At 38.8% G+C, this 17,715-nt stretch overlaps 1 protein-coding gene across 2 annotated transcripts in view; it reads right to left on the reverse strand.

Moving 5' to 3' along the window:
* prim2 (DNA primase subunit 2) overlaps window positions 1-16,747 on the reverse strand; it is a 28,785-nt gene extending 12,038 nt beyond the window's left edge. For both annotated transcript variants that reach the window (XM_054799280.1, XM_054799281.1), the window contains exons 1-10: window positions 16,649-16,747; window positions 15,908-16,057; window positions 14,465-14,577; window positions 12,826-12,920; window positions 12,632-12,752; window positions 10,771-10,866; window positions 9,059-9,196; window positions 5,994-6,061; window positions 4,051-4,123; window positions 3,773-3,958 (exon numbers count right to left, since the gene is read on the reverse strand). In XM_054799280.1, coding sequence (XP_054655255.1) covers window positions 3,773-3,958; window positions 4,051-4,123; window positions 5,994-6,061; window positions 9,059-9,196; window positions 10,771-10,866; window positions 12,632-12,752; window positions 12,826-12,920; window positions 14,465-14,577; window positions 15,908-16,052 — 1,035 coding nt within the window. In that variant the 5' untranslated portion in view covers window positions 16,053-16,057; window positions 16,649-16,747. The remainder of the gene's footprint in view (window positions 1-3,772; window positions 3,959-4,050; window positions 4,124-5,993; window positions 6,062-9,058; window positions 9,197-10,770; window positions 10,867-12,631; window positions 12,753-12,825; window positions 12,921-14,464; window positions 14,578-15,907; window positions 16,058-16,648) is intronic.
* Window positions 16,748-17,715: the final 968 nt, after the last annotated feature.

The raw sequence follows: 17,715 nt of genomic DNA on the forward strand, positions 1-17,715 counted from the left end.
ACACAAGAGAAGACCGCCGCTTTAAACACAGCATGCTACTGAGCTAACTAGTTAGCCTCAAATTTATTTATTCTATACTAAAGAAAGGATTTCAAACCAGTGGGGAAGAAGAACCTATAAGAAGCCAAAAAACCTACCACTTCCACACGGAATTGGAGACCTTCTTTTCACTCTGTCATGTAAGAAATGCTATGGCCGACTCCATGCTGTGTGAAGGTCTAATCCAATATGTCATGTCTCATCAATGTAACATTACTGACGCCTAGTGACCAGAATATGGCATAACTTGGCTTTCCATATTTTTTGCCTAATAATAAATAGCCCATAGTCAACCACAAAGCAGCGGCCATTTATTAATTAATTAAATTCTCGAAAAATCGTGATAGAGTGAGGGAACGAACCGCGATATAGCGAGCCCTCTAGACATTAAATAACACCCCTATAGTCACCTTTACGCTCATATTACCCAATATAGTAGACATTATAACAGAAAATAAGCCATTTCAGACATAATTAAGACTTGTGCTCGTTTGTGTTGCTGTAAATGCCGAGTTGGGGGTGGACAGGAAGTGATGTCGGGGCTCAGGATTGAGTTTTAGCCTGGTGTGGGTTACAGCTGCAACAGTACCTCGTGTTAGGGATGACTGTGCCTGTTTTGAGATCATTCAAATCTGCAGTAAAAGCCTGTTGTTCCGGCAATCAAGTCTGGTGCTTGTGTGTCTTACCAGACAGTAACATTACTGACACCTAGTGACCAGTGTAGAATACTACATATCATCACAGCGTCTTTGAAAGAGTCTTCTGAATGCCTTATATTTGTACTTTAATTCATTTAGCCATTTTTATGCTTAAAAATATGTAAAATTGTCTTAAATATGCATAATTTGACCAATAATAGGCCATATTCAACAACAAAAGAGCATGATTTATTAATATATTTTTGAAGAACCATGATAGAGTGAAGCCTTGAAATTCGAAGCGTGAAGTGGCGAGGGATTACTTATAGTGTTCATGTCATTGCAGAAATGACTTGACATTAAGAACAGTCATGAGTATCATCTTTCTAAACCAATAAGATTATGTTTTTTTCATATAAAAAGGAGTGAAATGAGTTACTACACACTGGTAATATAAAAAAGTGCACTGGTAATAAAGCATAAGAGAGCTGTTATGGGAGAGTGTAATGCATATTTACAACTGTTGTTGGAAAGACACCTCAAGAGGAAATCCTGCCTGTAAAATGAAATTTTGCTGTCAAGTTGTGTAAATCAATTAAGTCAATTAAACTAATAGCCAAGGCCTGCACAACACAAACAGTAAGACATTCCAAATGTGTTGCTCCACACATGCAGCACATAGACTTCCCACCATGAAATTCTTATACAAGAAGAATGCATAGCATGTTCAGATTTCGTCATTTACCCCCCCACCCTCTCCTCTCCCTCCGGCCTCCCTTTCGGCATCGCTGGCTCCCATTGCTTCCATTGTGCGTGCCGCATACTAATGAGGTGACTTTGTGCATCCCACCACAAAGCCCATCTCCTAACACACAGCGAGCTCATGGCGAGCTGGTCAGTGCTGTGTTGCGTTGTAATGGGTAAAAAGGCCACCGTCACACACCCTGGGAATTGAACATAAGAGTAAAAGACGCCTGTACTGTGAAAGCAGTGCACTGGAGTATTCACATGAGTCTTCCTGACGGCCAGATGGTGGAAGACATGAGGGATGGCAGGAGAAAACTGATGAGCAAGTTGTTAATTATTCCACTGGAGTGTTTTTTTGTAAGGCAGCAGGACATTGAAGCATAACACCAGACATCATTTGGTTTTTTTTTTTTTTTTTTTAGCAAGCGCAAAACTAACAAACCATTACTGACATTGCTGAAAGTGGATTTTCACAGATGAGCTATGGAACCACATTTGTATTATTTCTCCCACAGGTATTACATTACACTCCAACAAAGGTGCAAGCAGCGAGACCTATTCTTTACAATACGAATGAAGAACGAGCTGTATTTGCATGCATCACAGCCTAGACAGAATACACTGCATCTTGTTTAGAGTAGAAGGATTTTTTTTTTTTTTTTTTTGCTTTAGGGCGTCACTATGGTACTTTTAAGTACTTTAGTTACACTTAAGCATGAATTGTACAGGCTGGTCCACAATTATTGTTGTAAATGATGTCATCGTCTAATTTAATGGCCGTGACACATGTGCATATCATTTTATGGATTGTGCCACCCTTCTGCCCCCAGACGAGTCCCATAATAATGTGTTTATGGGGAAGGCTAACAGGTGGTGTTGACTATTAAACTCTGAAACTGGTGTATGGAATTGCTGCCCACTCTGGGGTTACAGTTAGCCATCAGATAGCCTCATCAACTCTAAACTGTGGACTTTGAAGTGTATGCACGGTGCATTACTTTAGTTAAATCAACTCAATGTCTCCCTCTGATATGCATATAAACAAGGGATGTCATCCGATTAACTTAGAATATATTGTCATTTTCAAACAAAGCACAGTAAGAACAGTAAAACTAAGAGACACTACACTTATCCTAGACTCGTGGCGGAAGCCGATTTTATCCGATCTTCAAAATACAGCGGATCGGCAGCTGAGCCCGATCCTGAATATCGGATGGAGACATCCCTACTACACTCACAATTAGAATGCTTTTCTTCATTGGATTTGTATTTTAGTTCATTTAGTTAGTTCATTTAGTCATGTTTATGCTTGAAAATGATTATTTTAGGCCAAGAATAAGTACAAGTTGCTTAAAACCCTTTTTTTTGTAATTTAACTAATAACTCAAACCACAAAACGGCGATCATTTATTAATTTTTTTTTTTTTTTAAAGTGATAGAGTCAGAATGCGATGTTCGAACCCCGATGAAGAGAGGGACAACTGTAGATATATTATTATATTATTAGTTATTACACTAATTTGCTTTGTCACCTGTAACACAAAGCCAAGATGTGGATGTTTTGTTGAGATAGCTTAACATATATTGGCCTACACTGGACTGTTTTTAACATCCTTAATGCACAAAATGTATTCAAGTAGGTTCCCCATATCATTCAAATTTTCTGTATGCTTCTCACTGGAAAATGTTTGGCCAGCCCTTTATGGGCAATTCCAGTAGGTGGGCCAGGTTTATCAAGGAAATAATAACTCAGCTGCAGTGGTAATAATAAAATAAACATATTTGCCAATAAAACTGCTTTACTTTGGGTTGTTTTTAGCCGATATCCTGCCTTTCACATGGCTGAGCTTGCATGTTGACATGCTCGTTGTTTGAAAGAAGAATCAGTATGCTGGACTCTGGTTTTGTTGGAGTTGTCACGTGCATTTGAATGGGAAAACAAAGCCTAAAGCTCCATTGGTTTTTAAAGTGTTTGTCCCCTTTTGCGAGACGAGCTGGAAAATGATTTCTGAAAAAATATTTAATAGTGGAAGAACACACTTTCTCCCGCTTTCCTCTAAATTCTAAAACAATAAAGTGATAATTGATCAGTGACTTTGTGGGTTTATTTTGTAGAGCCTGTGTCAAATGTAAAAAAACACTGATATTGTGCTTTCAAAACATAATGTGGGCATGCAGACAGTCCTGAGTACATAATGACCAAAGACGTCCTCTTCAGCAAAGAAACACCATTAGTGTGTCAGTCCAATTGAGGGCAGTTGAAAGCAGCAATCAAAATCACTCGCCTCATTTGTCAAAACTGATGCATGGATACCCAAGTCACAAAAACAAACATAGCAAAGTATTACCTTGTCTGCATCCACTTTGCCTCGGATAAATTCCGACCTCCAGAACTGCAGTGCCTGCTCGAGAGAGAGGCCGATGCCTTTGAGGAAGAGGCCGTACTGCATGCGGCCGCCGTGGCGGAGATGGTGGTTCTCTCTTAAGGCCTGATGAAGCTGCCTCATGCAGAGGGGGAAGGACTTGGCTGAGAGCTACAGGTGAACAACAACAAGAAGTAAGAGATCATACTTTATTCATGTTCTCATCCGTTTTATACCGCATTAAACACATAAAAGCAACTTACTGAATCTATTTGTTCCAAGGAGATTTTACCAACATTTTTCTGGATGCTGTAGTCCTGTCCCAAATAGGCATTGCTAGGAAAGAACAAGGTGAAAATATACGAGTACAGTTGCATTTTAATTGTGCACAAGGAAGCAGTGTTGGGAGTTATGTATCATAATTACTAACATCATTACAGTACAGTCAAACGCACGCCCCAGTTTTCATGTGATTCATTTTTCTTCAAAAATTCTCAGCAAAATTTGTCCTCGGTTTTGGTACAGTGTATCAGTTTTCGTACAGTATTACACGTAACAAACTAGTCCAATTGCCCTGTACTATATTGTTCCACAAACTAGAGTGGCCAAACAAAGCAGCTGCTGACTCACTGTCCGCGCATTTTGCGATTGAAAGTTGAAAGTTGCGATTGCTAGCAATGTCATAAAGGCGAGAAACACTATTGAATTCGATCTTGCCAGAATGTACAAGACATCCGCATTAAAAATAAGTCTGCTTGTGATTTAGAATTATGTTGCATTATTTTCTTTATGTAAAAATATAATTATTCCCTATGAAGTGAATTTTTGGTTATCTGGAACAAATTCTTTGGAATTATTTTCCTATGGGAAAACTGACCTTGGTTTCGTCTAAAATGTTGGAACAAATTAATAGCAAAAACCGAGGCGTCACTGTAATATTATACCTGTTAACACAAAACACAGTGAAGTTTAACTCATAAAAAATGTTCCGCAAGGATTTTAAAATTCATAATTCTTTCACTGTGTTAGTTGTTTTCTGCATGTAAAACTCTAATTATTCTATTTTCTGTATTTTGGGTCTATGGAATGGGAAAAATTGCTTTGGTTTTCCAATGATTCCGTTTTCATCCAACCTTTTGGAACAAATTACAAAAAACAGAAGGTATCACTGTACTTTTTTTTGTTTGTTTTTAGTTTATTTGGCTATATTAGTACCGAATTCAGATTATTTGGAAGCAGGCGATGGCAAAGCACATAAGGAGGACTAAATGTGAAATTTCTTTCAGCAAATTACTATATATTTTCATCTGTGGCTATAAAAACAGCAAATAATACAAAAGGTTCAATGAAAAGTGGGTTTATTTAGGATAGAATAATTTGTAATCTGTTTTTTTGTTGTCGTTTTTAAAGGCCATTGGAAGGTTAAGGAGAAATGGCAGTTGTTTAAGTGAAAAAGTATGGTACTAGGATTTTCCTACAGTTCAGAATGACTGAAATGATGTTCTTTATCCAAAAGCCTTCAGAATTCCTGTACGCTGCTAGTAACTGCAGGGCTTGCCACATTAACCTCGCCTCCAATCTTAAAAAGAACCATGACCTTAAAGGCAGTGAATCAATATCAGTAGATTTTAGCAATCTCAAGCGGCAGTGCTTTTCATCACATTGTGCTTCGCCACCAGAGAGATTAAGGGCCTGCCCACTAAACAGCAACAAGCTGCCCACTAACTCTCATCACGACAATGAGCCGACATGGCTTCCTCCACCCAATTAATGTGATTCTCTTGATCACAAAGACAACACCCTCGCTGTGTTCTGAGCTGTTCTATTTAGGTATTGATTTTTCATTGAGTCGTGATTTATTCTGAAGAATGTTTTGTAGGTGATATGAGGAAATATTTAAATGAACGATTATTTGCTTTTTAATTGCTGTGAACAATAGTGAGGGATTGACGAGCTGCTTTGAGAAAATGCAGCTTATAATGTAGTCTGATTTATACAAAAACGTGTCGTCTTGTGTGTGCTCTTCCACGGTTTATTAGTTGCACACTTAACTGGATTCCGTTTGTGTGTACTGTGGGTAATGCATCTGCCCTTGCAGGACCAGGAATGCCTTTTGGTGCCAAGAATCAATTCCACAACATCTTTTTTTGGGAGGTTGGGGAGGGGGGAGGGGGGTCAGCTAAAAGTTATGAATCCTGCTGCTTACCTGAGGTGGTTAAGGAGCGGCTGGAGCCGTTCATCAGAATGCACTGCCGGTAGCGAGCGAGCCGTCAGCTGTAGGAGAGATTGGCATCTCTTGAGTAATGGTAAACAGGGTGGGTCGAAGGATGAGAACAGCCCAACACGGCGGGTTGAGTGTAAAGATTAAGTACCGTGGAGAGCCTTAATTACAACACAACAACATGGATTTGTAGCTTGGCTTATATAACCTTTTTCTTCCGTAAACTGGCATGCAAAACATGAGGAAATGATATCCTGCAGTTTGATGAAATTGGAAACACATTCTAGATTTCACTGTGACCTGGTTGTAATTAATTGATTAACTAAGCTCACTCAGCCTATGGATCCTTGTAAACACAGCTCCTATTTAATGAACGTGTCCGACTCTAATCAACAGCACAGAGGGTAAAGTATTGCACATATTACCACAAAATGCTTCATTTTGAGCAGGGGGCTTTAATGGAGCTACATTTTCTGCACCAGCCGCTCAATGTCCCCAGTGGAGGACATTACACATAGTTACATTGGTTTCTCATTTGCTTTTCCTATTTGAAAAAGAAGGCGAGCAGTCCCATGACAAGTATGTGCGGGCCACCTTAGCAAATAACAGCCGTAACTGCCGATGAACCAGGTTTGATTCTCCTTGCAGTGCTTCTCCTCTTCCGGCCTTTCTTGCTTTGTATACAACATTTCGCTACATTTTTGGTGCACTGTAAATAGAAATTATGTTGGCGGTCGAGTTTGCTTATTTTTAGGGGTTGTTGCATTGTTCAGTGTTGTAAAATGAAAATATGATGAATATTCTTGTAATCCCTCGTTTATCACGGTTAATTAGTTTCAGGCCCCACAATAAGTGAATTTCCATGACAGAATACCTTGTTTAGAATCAAATATTTCCATAGTTAGAGCATAGAAACTTTCTAAATACAATTTCTAACATTATTAGAGCCCTCTAGACATGAACCAGCACCCGTGTAGTCATCTTTGCACTTATATCACCCAATATTGTAGACATAATAGGAGTAAATAGGCTATTTAAGATATTTAAATAAGCCATTTAAATAAGACTTGTGCGTGTGTGTTGTTGTAAATATGTTCCAGAGTTAGCGGAGTTTAGAAGGGGTGGACAGGAAGTGGCGTTGGGGGTTTAGACTTGAGTTTCAGCTTGCCGTGCGTTACAACAACAACAGTAGCCTGTGTTTTAACGAGGGATGTTCATTAGGAATTATTGTGCCTGTTGTGACATCATTCAATGCAATAAAAGCATGTTGTTCCGAGCATCAAATCTGATGGTTGTGTGTCTCACCGAACATTACATTGACATTACGGACACCTTGTGACCAGAGTAGAATACTACATATCATCAAATCGTCTTTTGAATGAGTCTTCTGAATGCCTTATATTTGTATTTTAGTTCATTAGCCGTTTTATGCTTGAAAATGCTTCATTTAGGCGTATCGTCTCGTGACACCTCTTGCTGCGACACAAGGAACCACTTGAAAAAAATCGAGGGAAAGGCTTCTTGAGACGTCATCTGTACTTCTGTGAAGAAGGTGTCGGACGTTTCGCTCCTCATCCGAAGAGCTTCTTCTCTTTTGAGGACAGCGAGGTAAAGATTTTTGCCAAAGAAAACAGATGGTTTGAAAGGGGAGTAAAGGAAGCTATTTTTGTCAAACAACAGAACCCATCATTGAATCGGAATGGTGGTTTGAGGTTTAATTTGGACCCTGTGTTCAGCAGGTTACTGAGACCAAAACCCACAGCTCTTAGTCATGCAAATGAGGTGAAGCCAGGGCCGAGCCAGAACAATAGATGCTAACGAGCCAGTATCAGAGCCGTTCATACCCAACTCAGGGAGCGACACTTCCCTTTTATCGGAGGTGTTAATAGCAGGAGAGGATTATACCACTACTCCGCCCAGGCTTAGTGTAAGGAACCAATAGAAGGAGGGTGTTGGCACACCAATTCCGCCCACTCTTACTGTATTTAAGGCCTAGGCTACCAGCACTTGTTAGTTCGCTGACGAAGCTCTTCGGATGAGGAGCGAAACGTCCGACACCTTCTTCACAGAAGTACAGATGACGTCTCAAGAAGCCTTTCCCTCGATGGACAACTCCTGTACGACTGAGAGCCTACACAGACGCACTTGAAAAAAAAGCAAACAGAGGACTTACAATGCAATTTTTAAGATAATGGCGATCACTGAGCAATGACATACAGTTAACAAGTTGAGCATCTAAGGGAATTTTATATAATTTTTCATTGCAATTTGCATTGCAGTTGTTATTTAACTGACATTGGAAAAAAAAGATAAAAAAAAAAAAGATTAATTTTGTCTTAAAAATATTTTTACAAAAACTGGTCTTGAAAAAGAGGGATAATCTTATATTCAGGGTCATCTTCTACGCTATTTGGCTCAATACAGGTACTGTAATTTGTTCTGTATAGTACTGTACATCTGTTCAGAACTATAAAACAGTGTTGCTTGTATTTGCAGGCCAATTGCCCATCACCACTACACAACTGGACTGTTGTCTCCTCATATGTGTGGCAGAAAAGGCCTCCAGCTTCCCCCAAAAACATCATGTTGCATGATGTTGCACGTGCCTGAGGGCATTCAGTGTGTCTACAACAACAGCATGCACAAGATTATTGTAACTCTGGGGGTGGGGGTGGCGCGAGTTGGGGGGGTGGTTGTAGACTTGCTATGCTCGGCCTAGCCTGCAGATATCTTGTGTCATATGTGCATACTCGTTTCCCTCATTTGAACCCTGCGTTTCTTCACTAACCCTCGGGGCAGTAACGCAAAAACGGAGAGCTGCAGCACAAAGATGAACACATACAGTATAACAACAGCTATTGTAAATACCGCATAGCCTGTGCAGCACGATTCATGGAAAACAATCAGTGACAGGTGTGGTTGAATCACTGACCATTGTGACCCCAGTCTATTTATTAACATGCAATCCTTGTTCATAGCAGCAATTTTGCCCCCTATCCTTCTACAGCATTACAGTCAAGTCAAACACTGCAGAGTTTCAGACACTTTACCGCAAGAGCTTTGGACAGCCTTGTGCGAAAATCATTTAGCACAATGGTGACAATATCCTGGTGTGGGATGTACACGTAGCCCGCCTTTAGGTACACTTTCCTGGTTCGGACAAGATCCAGGGCATCTTGAAAAGGCACCTCAAAAGCAAGAAATGTAGAGGAGCAGGGTTATCATTTTTATTAAGCTCATCATAACAATTCAACATGCACATGCAAGGAGTCAAGACATCAATCCCTTTGGAGCATTCACAGCTTAAAAGGATTTACTTAGTCAGGTAATATTTATTGTAACACAGGTAAGACTTAAAATGTTAATTTACAGTTTATGATTTAGTGCTTACTAGTCATATATGATTTGAAGGGAGAATATTTGCCTCTTCCCAACTGCTGTTTTGACATCTCTCCACAAGTGTTCTATGGGATTTAGATCAGGACTTATTGCTGGCCATTTCCCAACTCTCCAATGCTTTGTCTTAAGCCATTTCTGGCTGCTTTTTCAAGTGTGCTTTAGGTCACAGTCCTGCTGTAGGACCCATGAGCTCCGACAGAGACTCAGCTTTCTGACAGTGGGCCCTAAATTGCGCCCCAAAATTCTTTGGCAGTCTTTAGATTTCATGATGCGGTGCACACAGTCAAGGTATCTGGTACCAGATGCACTAAAGCAACCCCAAAACATCAGTGAACCTCCACCATGTTTGACAGGAGGGGCCATGTTTTTTTCTTTGAAGGCCTCATTTGGTTTTTGGCAAGCAGTATAGTGATTTTTAGCAAAACTCTACTTTCTTCCAGAAGAATGTAGATGCAGGCAAACTCCATTGTGTTTTTTTATGTGTCTGTGCCAGCAGTGGGGTCCACCTGGTACTCCTACCACGGCGTCCCTTTTCCTTCAAATGGTGATGGATGAGCTTGAATTTGTTTGGAAGTGATTCGAAGTTCTTCATCCACCATTGCAACAAACATTCGAGGCAATCTTTTATCAATTTTTCCTCTTCAGTCCACATCCATTGAGCTTGGGTACAGTGCCATGAGCTGTGAACTTCTTGATGATGTTGTGCACAGTAGACACAGGAACCTTTAGATCTCTGGAGATGGAATTGCAGCCATGCTTTTCAAAAAGTTTAGTTTTCAAATCCTCTGATAATTCTTTGCTCTTCGATCTTTTCTCCATGCTCAGTGTGGTGCGTGCGCACACACACCCACACAAAGGTTGAGTCACCTTTTTTCCCATTTTAACTGGCTGCAAGTGTGATTTATAAATTGCCAGCACCTGTGACTTCACACAAGTGAGTTCAATTACATATTAAAAGGAGCATGGCATTCTTGCAATGCAATTATTTCTTACAAGTGCTAAAATTTTGTCCAGTCCATTTTTGGAGTTCTGTGTGGAATGATCACATTTGGCTTTTTTTACTGTGCTTGTTTTTTTTACCAAAGCATTTGTAATTGCTACAATTTTCTGGGAGAAGTGGTGCATTTTCTGACAGAAGCACACGGGTGCCATGTCTGTATTTCTAGCAGCAAAGAAGAACCGAAAACAAGAAAGTTGAACAATATCAAGAGCTAAGTCCAGACATCGTTATCACACTGCAGGAGTGTCAAAGGCTTGACAAGTTATGCTGACTTCTGAAAATACATGCACAACGTTCTACTGTCAGAAGTGCTACGCCGCCCAAGAAGTGGGTGAGTGGGTGAGAGAGCTGAGGGAGACTCACTTTGTAGAAATCGTGATTCTCCACAGTGATTCCACTGACGGTGTAGCTGGAGTTGACAAGTTTTTCCTGCAGGACTCGCTTCTCCTCGACAGTAATCTGAAAAGTTAATCAATAAAACAAAAATAAGGCTTTTGTGGAATGAATGGACCATTGACCATTATTGCTTTTATTATGTGTTAAATAAAGTTTAATTAATCAGGTTCAGTATTCAGCTCCATACTATTACTGTTATCATTATGAGCTTAACTACACTCTGCTTATATATTTTATAGTACCCATGCATATTTTGATAAATTACTATTCAGCAGTATAAAAAGCTAATTGTTGTCATTGTGGTCAAACAGCGCCATCTAGTGATACTGTCTAGAAGATCTGTTGTGGGTGACTGAATTTAGACAACTATTTAGATTAGTTTATTTTATATTTGTTATTTAGGTATACATTTTTTTAAAAGAAAGTAAGCAAATAAATACAGTAGATACCTGCTTTTCATGGGAGTTGTGTTCCACGCCCACCAGCGATTGACAAAAATCCGTAAGAGACATGCCCATAAAAATCAATCAATGGAGAAGGCGTTTCTCCTAGGCGTGTGTACATAATCCACACGGCTTGGCTGTTGTAATTTCTGTAACGCCTTAAGATCACATATTAACTTCTCGCTGCAAGTTTTGAGGCCATATTGTAATGCAGTAGCCCCTCATCACATTGCGGTTCGAATTACCAGTTTCAACCATCCATCCATTTTCTATGCCGTTTCTCCTCATTAGGGTCGCAGAGTGTATGCTGGAGCCTATCCTAGCTGACTTCGGGCGACAGGTGGGGTACACCTTGGACTGGTCGCTAGCCAAATGCAGATTAGCAGTTTCACTCTCACGTTTTTTTTCCAAACATATATTAATTAATAAAATCATCTTCTTGTTTTGTTGTTGAACGCGGCCTAATAGTTAAAAAAAATATGCATATTTAAACAAACTGTATGAATTTTTATCCTAGAGTAAGCATTTTCAAGCATATACTGTAAATGGCTAAATGAACTAAAATACAAATATAAGGCATTCAGAAGACGCAATCAAAGACGTGATAACATGTAATATAATGTAGTATGTCTATAATATGTCTACACTGGTCACTAGTTGTTAATAAAAACACTGGCTACTGTTGCAGTCGCTACATAGGCCAGGCTAAAACTCAACACTGAATCCCCAACGTCATTCCCTGTCCGTCCCGTCACTGAATTCCCCTAATGAACACATTTATAGCAACACACACGAGTCTTATTTTCTCAGATTATGTGTACTATACTCGGTAATACGAGTGTAAAGGTGACCATAGGGTGTCGTAAACAGGTTCGCTACACTCTACGAAAATATTTGATCTCTAAATAATGAATCCTACTTCACGACAATCCACTTATCACGGTTGGGTCTGAAACCAATGAACCGTGATAAACGAGGGAGGGATAACTGTATATAAGTTTCACTTCTGCGTCTCACAGCAACTATGGTGCATTTAAGAACCCGCCAAACAAAGTGCAAAATCTTGACAATCTTGAAACGCTTGACAAAAAAAAAAAATCTTTATCTGTAAAGCATAACGAAATAAACATGTACAAATTGTGGGCTTTTTTTTTTTAACAGTGGTACTTGTATGGTGTGCATTTTACCTGTATTATCATATCCAGTAGTTATAAATGATTACCAACCTAGGGTGTGATGTGAGATGTGTTTTCTGCAGAAAACAAACCTCTTTTCAGAGGTAAAAAAAAAAAAAAATCACAACTTTAACCAAAAATTTAATCAAAAATCAGCAAATTTGTGGGGCAGTGAATGCACAATGTGTGGGGATCCACTGTACATCTTACCGCATCATACTGAAGATTATTTTTGTGCAGGAACTCTAGCTTTAGTTTCGGATGCAGGTCATTAAAGCGGTAACGGAACAGATCCACCTCCTGCTGTATGAACCATCGTCTGAGATCCTCCCTGTGATGATCCCACATAAAACATTTTGGTTATTATGTAGTCACACATGCACACATGCAAACTCATCACTTACGTCTGGCAGTAGGCGAGTCTCAGAATGAAGTGGGAGATGTGGTCCTTTCTGCGTTTCTCATATTCACTCGGCCCACTCTGAGATTTTCGGTCACCCTGTAAAATAAAACTATTAAGGTCAATTAAGACAAATAGCAGAAATATGATGATGCTCCTCACTTGATAGACAGCACCATAATGAACAATAACATCACCGGAATGGAACTCTAAATAAATAAATAAATAAATAAATAAATAAACAAACAAACAAACAGAAGATAATCATGAACCCACATATGCTAATATGGTGCTATTTTCCATTCATTTACTGCAGTAACAATATCAACTAGTACAGTGGTGTCCAAAATGTTTCCATCGAGGGCTCCATACTGAAAAATCAAACATTTACATTTTGTAAAGCCATGTAGATATGCTAACAAATGATAAATACTTAAAGAAAATCAGCCTGCATCTCAGCTTTTTGATATGGGTGAATAACAGCATTATTAGGACAGTTGTCTTGCGTTCAATCGCGGTTCGAACATCGCCCCCTCACTCTATTGCAGTTTTTCAAAAATGTATTAATAAATAATCGCTGTTTTGTGGTTGACTATTGCCTACATCAGTCCAAAAATGCATATTTAAGCAAATGTTAAATATTTTAAGCATTTTCAAGCATAAACATGTTCTAAATGAACTAAAATACAAATCCAGTTTAAGGCAATACAAGATGATGAATTGTAGTCTGTACTGGCCACTAGGTGTCACTAGTAACACGCACTAGACTTGATCACCAACACCAACACGTTTTTTATTTTTATAATCATTTATCTCACAACAGGCACACTAATAACACAATAATAATAACAATCATCATCATCAGCATAATAATAACACAGGCTACTGCTGTGGCCGTAGCCAAAGCAAAACTCTTAAATGGCTTATTTTCTCTGATTATATCTACTATATTGGGTAATATGACTGGAAAAGTGACTATAGGGGTGTTATTTCATGTCTAAAGGGCTCTAATAAGGGTAAAAATCGCATTTGGAAAGTCAAACAGGTTTTCTATGCTCTACCTACGAAAATATTCAATTTATTATTTTCACCCTAATTTGCTTGTTTTTCCATTTCTGTTGTTTTTTTATTTTTCAAATATTTTAACATGTACATTTTCTTTTTCTCGCAATGTCACAAGTTTTGTGCAACATCATTTTCCAAAAATATTTATTTTGTTTCTCATCATATGACAACTTTAGAAAATAATGTATTTTGTCTTTAATATTTCAACTTAAACTATATTTAACTTTATTTAAAATTTTGGTTTCTTTATTTATTTAACAATTGTGTTTTTTCTCATAATATTGCAACTTTATTCTTCTAATATTATGACTTTATTCTCCAGATATTACAAAGTTATTCCTATAAAATTATTGCTGTTTTGTTCCATTTTTGCTGTTTTCATGTTCTTCTTTAATTGTATGTTTTTAGCTGTAGGCTAATAAAATAAAACAACAACCGTGGGCCGCAAATGGCTTTCAAGCGGCAGTTTGGACACACCTGGACAAGTGTAATTGGGTTTTAAGCCAGGGAACTACTGAACCCAGACATGCAGCCCCTGTTCATGACGTGTGTACAATAGTTCCAAACAACATACTCACCGCCTCTGCTTTGTAAGGAAAGTTCAGGTTCTTAAACTCATGATCCAATTTCTTGATGTACACCTCAGAGAGTTTGACGTAGCTCACGCCCAAAGTCTCAACAGTCTTCAACACTGCAGCGGCAATAAAAGATGATGATGATGAGATGATACAGTCATCTATTGTTCCTCTCCCTTCAATTGACCAGGCCTGTGATTTCTTACAGTGTGCATTTGATGCTGTTCAGTCACATCTAAATCAGCTAAGGCTGGTGTTACAGTAAATGCAGACAAATCTAAAGTTATGGTTTTCTCAAATGGAAAACGTCTACCCTCTCAGCTCCCTAAAATCAAAAAACGGCTAAAGGTAAAGAAATTAAAATGGTATTATCAATAAAAAATTCTCCTTTAAAACAACATGAGCATCTTGTACATAAAGTGAAGCTAGAACTTGTTTTTTTCCTTCAGAAATAACTCCTGCTTCTCATCTTACAGAAGGAAGTGTTTCATTTCTGCTACTTTCTTACCTTTGCTGCATTATGGTGACCTCCTTTTTATTTAACCATCTATTTAATGCGTCAGAGCATCTTTTAGAAAAGCTTGATGCTGTTTACGACTCTGCTTTACGCTTCATGACAGGCTGCGGCAATGGTGTTCACCACTGTGCATTATATGCTGCAGCTGAGTTTCCATACCTGTACGTTCGCAGGTGGACTCACTGGTTGACGTTCATTTAGAAGTGTATTCTTGGGCTCCTACCATCTTACCTCTGTACATGCATGCATAAAAACCAACTACGGTTGTTCCTAGAGTCTGAACAGAGTTAGGTAAGACAGCATCCCAGTATGCTGCACCCTTTGCATGGAATGATCGGCAAAATGACTTAAACTTATCTCAACTTGCTACATTAGGAGAACTTAAGGCTATTTTAAAGGAACTTGAAATGAACGGGCTTGGCCAATGTAACTGTTTTAATTGTTTAAACTGTTGTGAACTGATTGTTCACTGCGAATGTTGTGTGTTGGGAATGTGTTGAAAGAAACGTTGTGTTATACTGCCATCTTGGCCAGGTCACTCTTGTAAAAGAGATTTTTCATCTCAATGAGGCTTATCTGGTTAAATAAAGGATGAATGAAAAAAACGAGAGAGGGGAAGAATATTATTTTTTCTTATAACATTAGAGCAGTGCGAGTCAAAAGTGAGGCCCGTGAGTCGCAGCACGTTGCACAAATAAAATGAAACACTATAACAACTGTAAAAATGGGAACTATAGCGCAAAAAGTCACAATGTAAAAAAAAAAAAAAAATTCTGAAATGTTATTAATAAAGAATAACCCAAAGCTTCGGTTTTAATATGTCATTTTTTAAAAAGTCATTTTATAAAATTAAAAAAAACATGTATAATAATACCAAAGCTTGGACACCCCCACATTAAAGGAACATTATATACATATAAATGTCTTACGTTTCAATCTTTCCACTGCGAATGTCTCAAATTCTGTGAGAGAGATGTTTTCAAGTGGAGGTTGTCCATAGAACTGCAGAGGATGTCCGTAGAGCTCCGTTTGAGGATTAATAGCAGACTTTCTCGTTCTGCCGTAAAAATTCATGTTGTCTGCAAGCAAGAGTGGCATGTTAGACATAGTATACAGTACCAGTGGGGAATTTCACTGGACTAAATACAGACGTTTATATACAATTAACCATCACTGTGACTATTTGGGCAAGATAAGACAGGAAAGAGGGACTACCTGAATAGGTAAATAAACACATTTTACAACGAGGAATAGGGTTCAACTTTAAGTCACAACTGGTTTTGCTGCGTTTGATTGCAGTGCTGTACAACCACGTGGCAACGTACTGTGAGGTGCATCTACAAGTATTTATTGGATCTTATTTATCGTTAAGGGAGGAGCATCTTTGGTTAAGGTAGTTGGCAATCCTAGTGTAAATGTCCTATCTAGGAGCAGAAACAGTTTAGCTTGACGCAGTTAAGGCGACGTTTATTGTAATGTCATATAATTTAGTTGCAAACACGACATGATAAACTTAAAACTAAGCAGCTTTGGGTCTACAAAGGAGTAAGACAATGCTAGCTCGTCATAACCTAGCAGCAGGGAATACGATGGAACTCAAACAAAAAAGCAACGCGAAGCAGGATATAAGGGTCATAATAATTACAATATAATATTTTAAAGTTAATTACCGAGCAAATAACGAAATCGCGTCTTCTTCCTGCTTGAATCCCGCCAAACACAGAAGGTGGGCTGTTCGAGAAACGCGGGTATTTGTTGACGACAGTGATGTGTCGTTCGCGAACGAATCGGCTCTAAGAAAGGGCTCTTTGAAATTGAACGACAGGAGCCGGTTCGCGTCGTTCGGAGCCAATTGGGAGCCGATTCGTTTTTGTCCTCGTCTTTTCTTCTGTTAAAGGTGAATGTCATTGGTCAAGATGTGTGGCCCTGTGTCCACACAGAGCAGGGGGAAGAGCGGGGTTAAACACATGCTGTGATCCTCTTAGAGCAGGGGTCACCAAGGTGGTGCCCGGGGCACCAGGTAGCCCCCCACGACCACATGAGGTGCCCGCAAGCCTGCTTTTCATTCAGGTTTTCAGTTAATAATGAAAGAACAGTAGTAAGAAATGCATTCTGAAATAAAAAATGTGAGTTGTGGACACCAGCATTTTGTTAATGTTCTGGTAAAACAAGCATATTCGCTTTGTTTGGGTTTAAAATAAGCTCTGAAAATAAATGTTACAAAAATGAGTAGCTGTTGGCCATTTTCATTTTGTAAAAGTAACTCTCACAAGGAAAAACGTTGGTGACCCCTGTCTTGGAGAGATTTGTTTGTGAAAAATTTGCATGAAGAGATCTGACCTATTTTTACCTAATTTGTCTATTAGATGGGTCTTTGTTTTTATAATATATCATTATATTATAATCTATTTTTGTAGCTGTTCCTTGAGGTTTAAATAAATCCATATAATTAATAAAGTTTGACATCATGTACTTTTACATTGGTAATCCATTTTACACAATACACATAACTTAGTAATAAATTAATTTAAGACAACAAAAAAAAATGAGCATCCACTTGGAATCCGAAAGAGTCGACTCTTTTTTGAGCCGAGCATAAAGAACCGACTCTCTCAAAAAAGCCGAAATTTCCGTCACCAGTTGACGAAATGCCCAAACCAGGAAGTCCTACTGGTTACGCCCCGCCCCTTCTTGTCAATAAGCATTTGTTTTTTCATTCTGCTCGTCCCGCTTTTCC

The sequence above is a fragment of the Dunckerocampus dactyliophorus genome, chromosome 14 (assembly GCF_027744805.1).
Source record: "Dunckerocampus dactyliophorus isolate RoL2022-P2 chromosome 14, RoL_Ddac_1.1, whole genome shotgun sequence".
In the NCBI taxonomy this organism is placed as follows: Eukaryota; Metazoa; Chordata; class Actinopteri; order Syngnathiformes; family Syngnathidae; genus Dunckerocampus; species Dunckerocampus dactyliophorus.